Here is a 10,167-nt window from a genome sequence, read left to right on the forward strand (position 1 = left end):
AAATGGCGATTTAAAGTTAGATAAGTGGCTAAAAGTATTTATTTGTTTCATTAGGTTTGGTAGAGTGGTATGGGGTTGAGTTATATAAAATAAAAGATCATCTGCGAATGCTGAGACCTTATGATCCATGTTGGATATTTTTAATCCTTTAATATTAGGGTTTTGTCTGATAGAAATTAAGAGTGTTTCAATAGTTAAAACAAAAAGTAATGGTGATAGAGGGCATCCTTGTCTGGTTCCATTATTTATCGTAAATCTGTCTGATAATTTTTGCGCTATCTCCCATTCAATTTAAATCAAATAATTGAAGGTTTCAAAATGAGTTTCCTTTTTCTTTGTAATAATAAAACAGTACCTTGTACACGATCCCAACTAAGCTAGAATGAATCCTTATTGGAGACAAAACAATTATATTGGGTTTATTTTCTTCCAAACACCAGGTCCTAAGCATGGGTCCATACCTGTATATACTTTTTAATTTTATCATAGACTGCAGAATTAAAAAAATAACAGACCAATGATTGGTTTAAAATATTATTACTCTACCCCAGTGTATTCTGTTTTCTGCAAAACATGCCATAGACAAGACATAATATTCTTTAAGATTACTCTCCAAACTTCACTATGCTTATGTTTCAGATACATGGTACATTCCAAGGATGAAACATGAGAAAACTTAAAAGCAGAAGAGTTCTAAACAGGGTCATAGATGATTGCTTTTAAAATTTAAACTGACTATGATGGCAGCTATGCTCATATATAACAAAAAGTATAAATATTAATGTTTTATCTGTAACATTTTTAAATATGTGGGTATCAAGTTATATGTGTAATTATAATAAAATGCAAATGAGTTAAGCTGCCCATAGTCAAAATCATTTTCCTCGGTTTCTAGCATTTCTCCCTGTGATGTACTGTCTGCTGTTCATTTCTGGGTGCAGTAATATTGAATAACATTTTGGGGAAAAGATGCATAAAAGACACCCAGCACTTGAAGAGAGAATAGCAAAGATTTCCACTGCCACTGTCTGTTTCCCCTTGGTACTGAGATAAGCAGGTATAAATGTCACCCAAACACTGGCAAATACCAACATACTGAATGTAATGAACTTGGTCTCATTAAATGTGTCAGGGAGCTTCCTAGCCAGAAAGGCAACAAATAAACTAATGGAAGCTAAGAGACCCATGTACCCCAAGACAGAAGCAAATAACACCCTGGACCCTTCATTGCACTCAATCACTATTATTCCTATTTCTGCTGCCATATTGTACTCTGCAAATGGAGCGTCTGTGGTCAGCCAAACTATGCATAGAATTACCTGAACCATGGTACACACTGGGACAATATAAATGGGTATTCTTAGTCCCACTAGTTTCTTTAGTTTACTGTCTGGATTTGTAGCACTAAATATCATTACGACAGTGATAGTCTTTGCTAGTATGGTAGAAACACAAAGTGAAAAAATGACAGCAAACATGACCTGGCGTATCATGCACATTATCTGGTTGGGTCTGCCAATGAATGCCAAGGAACACATGAAGCCAAACATGAGGGAGATGAGAAGTAGGTAACTGAGATCTCTATTATTTGCCTTCACTATAGGAGTCTTTCTTTTGATTATAAACAGGCAGAACACTGACAAAGTGAGGAGACAAAACAAGACTGAAATACAAGCTAAAGTGGAGCCCAATGTCTCTTCATAAGAAAGGAACTTAATGGGCTTTGGTAGACACTCTTCTTTTCTGCTATCAGGCCATTTGTCTTCTGGGCACTTGAGACATTCACTATCATCTAGAATAACAGAAACAATGTTATACAGAGAGAAGAAGGCACAGTACGAATTCCCCAGGAGGTGGGCCCCTTCATTCTGTGGCATAAAGGCCTTTCCCTACACAAACTTGGTGTGAACAAATTGGATGCCACTGTGGATGGGAATGCTAAATATTGGTTGGATTCTGCACCATATGTACACAATTTCAATCTGAATCACAGCGTGTGCAATAAGTATAAGGACAATGGATTTTGCACTACACATATGTGACTGAAAATTGCAACACTGATCAGATGTGTCTAAAAGTGTCTAAAAGTATTCAATTGGGTGCTTCAAATATTGCATGTGCTAATGACTTTGTTTGAACTTTTGGCACTACCTATAATGTGACTTAAATCTGCATTAAGCTGGCCATACACGCACCGATACTATCGTACGAAGCCTCATTTCGTACAATATTCGGTGCGTGTATGGCATGTCAGCGAGTCGACCGATATGCTGCTGCTGATATCGGACGACTCGCCGATCGGCCAGGTTAGAAAATTTTGATCGGGCGCCATAGAAGGCGCCTGACCAAAATCTCCCTTCAGGGCTGAATCGGCAGAAGGAGGAAGAAATCCTATTGTTTCTACCTCCTTATCTGCTGTTTCAGCCCTGACGGTGTGTGGCGGATCTGACGATGTTTTGTGCGACCGATGGACATGCAACATCGTCAGATCGTCACGTGTATGGCCAGCTTTAGAGTGTGTGTGAGTTAAGCCTACACACAACAGTGACTACATGCTGCCTCTAGAAGTACTTAAAGACACGCTTTGAATCTGCATCTGTTTATTTGCAGTATGTTTGTTTATCGTTAAGTTTCAGGGTCTGACATTGGTACCAAGTACAAAGCAGGTGTAACTGAAGTCATGTTGTACCTAGGAATATGTATGGCAATGTATCCCTGCAGTGGTAAATAACAGTACCACATAACACATTTGGACCATCGAGTGATACAGCTCCTTAATAAAGTATTACAGTCAACATAGGTGGTAATGGCATCTGTATTATATGTATTTAAACATAGATTGAAGGTTTTTATTAAAATAAATTTTAATGTCAAACTATTACAGGTATCGGACCCCTTATCTGGAAACCCATTATCCAGAAAGGTTCGAACTAGGGAAAGGCAATCTCCTATAGATTTCATTTTAATCAAATAATTCACATTTTTAAAAAAGATTCCCTTTTGTCTGTAATAATAAAACAGTACCTTGTACTTGATCCCAACTAAGATATAATTACCCCTTATTGGGTGCAGAACAGCCCTATTGGGTTTATTTAATGGTTAAATGATTCCCTTTTGTCTGTAATAATAAAACAGTACCTGTACTTGATCCCAACTAAGATATAATTACCCCTTATTGGGGCAGAACAGCCCTATTGGATTTATTTAATGGTTAAATGATTCCCTTTTCTCTGTAATAATAAAACAGTACCTGTACTTGATCCCAACTAAGATATAATTACCCCTTATTGGGGCAGAACAGCCCTATTGGGTTTATTTCATGGTTAAATGATTCCCTTTTCTCTGTAATAATAAAACAGTACCTGTACTTGATCCCAACTAAGATATAATTACCCCTTATTGGGGGCAGAACAGCCCTATTGGGTTTATTTCATGGTTAAATGATTCCCTTTTCTCTGTAATAATAAAACAGTACCTGTACTTGATCCCAACTAAGATACAATTCATCCTTATTGGAGCCAAACAATCCTGTTGGGTTTAATTACTAGAGATGTAGCGAACCTTACAAAAAAAGCTTTGCGAACCCCATAGACTTCAATGGGAAGGCGAACTTTAAAATCTAGAAAAGCCATTTCTGGCCAGAAAACTGATTTTAAAGTTGTTTAAAGGGTGCCACGACCTGGACAGTGGCATGCAGGAGGGGGGTCAAGGGCAAAAATTTATCTGAAAAATACGTTGTTGACACAGCGTTGCGTTTTGTGCTGTAAAGGGCAGAAATCACACTACATTTCTAAACTTGTGTAATAAACTGCTTTTACAAGGACTATTGGGTTACAGCAGATGAAATCAGCAGGACAGCTGTCCCCAGCAGCTACATACAGAGCAGTAGAAAGTAGATTACTAGTCAGCAAAGCTACCTAAACTCTCCCTCAAATCCCTGCACAGCTCTCTCCCTATGCTAACTCAACAAGCACACACAGGCAGAATGTAAAATGGCTGCTGGGCTTCAGTTTATATATGGAAGGGAGTGGTCTGGGGGTGGTCCAGGAGGGAGAGCTGCCTGATTGGCTGCCATGTATCTGCTGGCTCTGTGGTGAGAGGTCAAAATTTGGCTCCAGCTAAGGCGAACCCAAAATTGCGAACATCGCTAAAAGTTCGCAAACTTGCGAACACCCGATTTTCGTGCGAATTAGTTCGCCGGCGAACAGTTTGCTACATCTCTATTAATACTGTTTAAATTATTTTATTAGCAGACTTAAGGTAGGAGATCTGAATTATGGAAAGATCAGGAAAACCCCATGTCCCGAGCATTCTGGATAATGGGTCCCATACCTCTACCAGTTAAAATGAAGGAAATGAATGTGCCACTGAGGCCATCATTAGTAAGGCACCCTGTTCTGTTTATTTAGACAGAAGCAGAATGGTAGTATTTAGATTAAATAAGAATCGATTGAACTGTAAATTTTTTTTCTCAACCTTAATATCTATTACCCAATAACTAAATGCTAATGTTACAAACCGTTTGGGTTGAGAATCTCTCCTTCAGAACATGGCAGGCAATCAAAGCAGCAGATCTTCTGCCCTTGAAGTGCAGCTCTTCTGTAGCCTTTGGGGCATGGATCACTGCAAACCGAACTCGGGACCTATGAAGAAATTATAATAATTATGTATTTGACAGCCTGGGTATGATTCATTTCTAACTGATAAATAAATGGTAAATACAAAGTAAATGAAAACACTGCTCTTTGCCAGCACTAAGGGGCCTATTTACTAAATTTACTAACTGTTGTCATTTTTTCATTTCCTCAAATTGTATTTTTTAGCACTAAAAATCATGGATTGTACAAATTATTCTAAACCATTAAGAAATGTGTTATTTACTAAATGTAAAAAAACACAACAAAAACTAATTCAAAATTTAAAAGCTGTGGAAGTCAATTTTCTCTGAATTTTATCATTTGTAAGCACAAGAAAATTCTTAGAAAAAGGAGGATTTCAAGGTTTTTGCATTTCATCTACTTTTTTTTGGTTTTACTTTTTAGAAAAGGCTGTTGAGAAATTACTTGAAATTCGTGGATTTAGTGAAAAATATTTTTTTGTGGTTTCAGAAACCACTTAAACTACTAAAATGAGAATGTTGATAAATGGGTCGTCTTTAACTCATTATTTGCTAACATAGTTCTCTATTTCCTTTGCTGTTGCCTAACTACACATCTGACCTTTACCTAGTAGATTTCATGCTAAAAGGTTTTTGATGCAGCAAACACTGCCATCCCATAATGATAATATTGGCAACCCTTTGATGTCACTTGCATGATTTACCAAAGTGCAATAAAACTTACTTGGCTGTGTCCTCCATTCCATAAAATCTTGTTTAGCTGAATACTGAGCCCCTCGCCATTTAGAGAGCCGAAATCAAAACTACCAATAGAGACATACTGATTACTTCCATTAGGGAACAGCTGCCAGTTCAAAATCTCCACAGACTGAGGGACATCCCCATTCTCATCAAAATATATTCTTTCTCCTGCTGTGTTGTTGAAGTCTACCTTTCTGAGGTAATGAAGCAGCTAGGAGAAAAGATGGCACTATTTGCATAGTTCATTTTCAAAGAGTAAGAATGCTGGAATACAGAATCATTGCAGAGAGAAAGTTGCATTAAAGGAAGCTCAAACCCACTTATATTTGTTTGCTCTTTTTTTGCAGTGCCAAAGTGATAACTTTGTGTGTCTGCAAGATTTACAAACCTCAGTGTCCCACTTCCCAGGAGTCGTCCCCAAAAAGGGAAAAGATAATTTTTGGCTTATTCACCACCTGTCCCATCCACAGGGCAGCTCAGTGAAATTCAAGATCATGGTTATCTCATGATTTATCACAAGTAAATTAAGTATTAGATAATGAGATTAGGAAAAAATTCTGAAGATATAGACTTATACTATGGTAACATCTAAAAACGCTTCAAATTTATAAAACAAAACAAAACCTTTGTTAACAGGTGAGTAACAATGAAATCTGGAAGATGTAACAATGAGGAATATAAAGACTTATTTCAGGTTGGCTAATGGTAACAAAATAATTAGGCTAATGGGACTATTACGTTACAGCTGACTCGAATACCAGATAAAACTGTTCCTAATATTAATAATAATATTCTCAGACAATTTACAGTTGGTCTGCTTTTTTAATTATTTGTGGTTTATTAATTAACTTTTTGTTCAGCAACTCTAGTTTTTTTACCCACTGTGCACTGCTATTTAAACATCTCCACCTTCTTGATATGTATGTATGTATGTATGCATATCTTTATTTATAAAGCAATGATATCCAACATATCTCGTACATGCAACAGTTTTATGGGGATAGATAACTTAAAAATACCCAACACATAGGGGCACATTCACTAATCCACAAATCCGAATCCCGAATGGGAAAAATTTGGATTGGAAACGAAAACGTTGGCGTCTTTTCGTCGCCGCCGCAACTTTTTCGTATTTTGCGCAACTATTTCGTCGCCGTCGTGATTTTTTCGTATTGAGTAATTGAAAATGGCAGAAAAAACAATCCAATTTTTTCCGCGACAGCGACGAAAAAGTCGCAGAAAATATACGAAAAAGTCGCGACAGCGCCGAAAAAGTCGCAAAAATACTGATCATTGCGGAAAAAAACGCATTTGGATGCTTTCGGCCGTTCGTGGATTAGTAAATGTCCCCCATAGAGTTCCATATAAGCGACTTCATAATTACATTATATTGAATTCATTTTCTAGATATTTGCACATAAATAGCAGAAGAACAGTTCCACTACACATAACTTGAAGGAAGAGAATAAAGGAACATCTAATGAAGTCATAATATCCTGTAACAATATATACAGGGGCTTTTTCAGCACTGGCTTTAATGAAACATTTCTATGAAATGAATGAATGCCGCTCCCTCACACAACTTAATCTGTGCATTATATACAGTACCTGCCAAGGCCGGTGGTTATAAATATCAGCACAAGATCCATTCTTGAAAGGCCCTTTCCCTGGGACACAGTTCTTCATCTGGTGCAAAGCATGAGCTACTGCAAAGACTGCATTATGTGTTCTATATGAATATATAAAGTTATAGACATCATATATATTGGGATCAATACTGTCCAGTCTCTCCTCTCCTGTGCACCAAACAATGTCTTCTTTAAGCAGTGCTGGAGATGTATTATTGACTGTATCATTTCCTGGCCAAATACAGTGAAAAACATTCTCCCAAAATGACTTCATGTAAGGATCATCTGGGAATCTGGAAGGATGGATGCTATAAAGAAACTCCTTAAAGCCTGGAATTTTCCCCTTTTGAGCCGCTAATGCAAGGCTCCCATTTAAGGTTGTTAAAATGTCAGTCCTAGGGAAATTAGAAGTAATAGACCAGCCTGAGGTTCCCACCCACACTTTGTCAGTGATATTGTGAAAAGAAGCCTGTTCCATTAAAGGGACAATGTTTTCTATGGAACAGAATAAAATGATCACTGTTGCTCTGGATCTCTTGACAAGACCAATGATACGGTAGACAGACTCCATGGAGCTGATTATAGGAAGTGTCTCTTCAAATGCAATGCATCCACCATTCTTCTCTATTTATCTAGTTACAATTTGAGCACCCAATATCCTCATTTCATTGTTTGAGTATATAACACCCACCCATGTCCAGTTGAAGTACTTAACCAACTGGGCAATGCCAAACAATTCATAGGCACCATTATGTATTGTCCTGAAGAAGGATGGGAAATGAATTTTATTGCTCAACAAAGGCAGCCCAGAAGCATAGCTAATCTGTTGAAAAATAACAGTAAGAACAAATATAGCTCAACTCTATCATTCTGTGCATACTTACATATCTGATACTACTGCATTGGTTACATAATTATACTTGTATTGAGCTAAAAAAGACACTTGCCTTTCCATTTTTACCCCTAAAGGGAACACCCATCACTGCTAATCCAGAGAAAGGTTTTGCCAACAATGCCTCTAGTGGAGGAACAAAGTTCCAAAAGGACTCCTTGTTAGCAATAAGATATTTTTTCTAAATCAACTAATCTGGGTAATGCAATAAAAGACAATTTTTGCCCAGGTGCAGTAACTCTTAGCAACCAATAAGACATTTGACATTAAAGAGATGTTAATGTCAATGGTACCTGCTGACTGGTTGCAATAAGTGACTAGATCTGTAGAAAACATTGCACCTTTTATTACATAACCCCTTTATTTCTTAAAGGGATACTGTCATGATTTTTATGGTATACTTTTATTTCTAAATACTTTTATTTCTACTGTTAACATACTGTAGCAAATGATTCACTCTACTATTTAAAATTGTATTCCTATAAGAACTGTAATATTGGTGAGTAGGCACCATCTCTTTGCACTGTGTCTGAGTCTGAGTTTTCAGAAGGAGCCAGCGCTACACATTAGAACTGCTTTCAGGTAACCTATTGTTTCTCTTATTCCCATGTAACTGGAGGAGTCCCAAACCGGACTTGGATTTCTTACTATTGAGTGCTATTCTGATACCTACTGGGAGCTGCTATCTTGCTCCCTTCCCATTGTTCTGCTGATCGGCTGCTGGGAGAGGGGGATATCACTCCAACTTGCAGCTCAGCAGTAAAGTGTAAAGTAAAGTAAAGACTGAAGTTTATCAGAGCACAAGTCATGTGACTGTAGCACCCTGGGAAATGAAGAAAATGGCTAGCCCCATGTGAAATTTTAAAATGAAATATAAAAAAATCTGTTTGCATTTTTGAAAAATGGATTTGAATTCATGCTCTATTACCTGATGTTTTTTTTTTTAAAAAAATGTTTTCCCATGACAGTATTCCTAAATATATTTTTTTAACCTTGGACAGATTGGGCAAAGCTCCACTGCAGCTGTTCTGTCTCTTCTGGTAAATCATGTGCAAGTGCATCTATTGGCAACTAGGAACCCTGCAGTTACAATCACCCTTAACATGATGGGAAATCCTGGGCTCCCGCCTGGGTTTGTACTTGGAATACATTGAATCCACTTTTTTTTTAATATGGCCGAACTCAAAACATTCTGAACAGATTCAATTGTATAACGAACCGAATCCTAATTTGCATTCTTAAAGAGAACAGCGTGCAGCACACAGCGAAAAATGTTCAACTTCCGTGTTTATGTGACTAAAATTCATATGATTTTAAGTATTTGAAGCCTGAAACGAATCCTGTAATTGGTGTAATTGTCAGCAAACGGTGACAAAAGAATCATGCGCTAATGCCATTTTTAACGCTGCGTGCCATTAGTGACACATTAGCCACAACTTCACTCTGGAATTCTGGGAAAAACATTCCAATTTGTATCTCGAAACTGCACTTTTAACACTAGACTGCACTTATAAATAACCCTTGTGACTGTAAATGAGGCATATAATTCAGTATTAGCATTTATGATCCTGTGGTTTTTATTCTAATTATAATCACAGAGAGTATTTTAACATTACTACAAAGGGGTAATGTACCTGCGGATATCTGTACAATCCCAAGATCCTTGCTAGGGGCTCTGAGGCCTTAGAGGGCAAGTCCCCAACAATAGCCAGTGGCATAAGGTCCTTGTTGCAGTGAAAGTTTGGCACTCCATTTTTTCTCCCAGATAAAATCCATGTTGCTCCTATTAGTGACCGTAACTCATTATAACAGGAATCATAGAGGTGGAAGCCCAGTGTTATATTGGGTAAAATATCATTTGATGCATTAATTTCCATGATTGCAAACTCCATTGCGAGTAATAAGCGATAAAATCTAATATGAAAACTTAGAAACAAAAGAAAACAAACTGTCAAAACTACAAAGCGTTCAAATGACTATGAATACTGTCCTTAATGTATATGCTCATATATATCATGCACAGTAACGTTCTATGAAGGGTTTAGAGTTGCACTGTAAAACAAAGCTGCTGTACCCTATCAGAAGCTGGTTGCTGGGCTCCTGTCATGAGGTGGAAGATCGCACATAACTCACAGATATGCTGTGGGAATGGTTTTCTGTCAGCAGAAGTGAGCTTTAATCTGATTGGAGAACAACTCAGAGAGATCCAATAAAATTGTAGCTCACTTCTGAAGAAAGAAAATAATGGCCACCATTTAGGAAAGAGAATAGTGGGAGTTTAGGGCAGA

At 37.4% G+C, this 10,167-nt stretch overlaps 2 protein-coding genes across 2 annotated transcripts; both read right to left on the reverse strand.

The window, feature by feature from the left end:
* Window positions 1-875: 875 nt before the first annotated feature.
* LOC116406826 (vomeronasal type-2 receptor 26-like) lies at window positions 876-1,877 on the reverse strand. The gene has a single exon (XM_031891760.1). The coding sequence runs from the start codon at window positions 1,875-1,877 to the stop codon at window positions 876-878; it is 1,002 nt and encodes a 333-aa protein (XP_031747620.1).
* Window positions 1,878-4,511: 2,634 nt separating this feature from the next.
* On the reverse strand, window positions 4,512-7,558 carry LOC116406827 (extracellular calcium-sensing receptor-like). Its single transcript, XM_031891761.1, has 3 exons — window positions 6,968-7,558; window positions 5,343-5,570; window positions 4,512-4,643 (listed from the first exon to the last, which is right to left on the reverse strand). Exons 1-3 carry the CDS (start codon window positions 7,556-7,558, stop codon window positions 4,512-4,514), a joined length of 951 nt encoding a protein of 316 aa, XP_031747621.1.
* Window positions 7,559-10,167: the final 2,609 nt, after the last annotated feature.

Source organism: Xenopus tropicalis, chromosome 8, assembly GCF_000004195.4.
Source record: "Xenopus tropicalis strain Nigerian chromosome 8, UCB_Xtro_10.0, whole genome shotgun sequence".
NCBI classification, from domain to species: Eukaryota; Metazoa; Chordata; class Amphibia; order Anura; family Pipidae; genus Xenopus; species Xenopus tropicalis.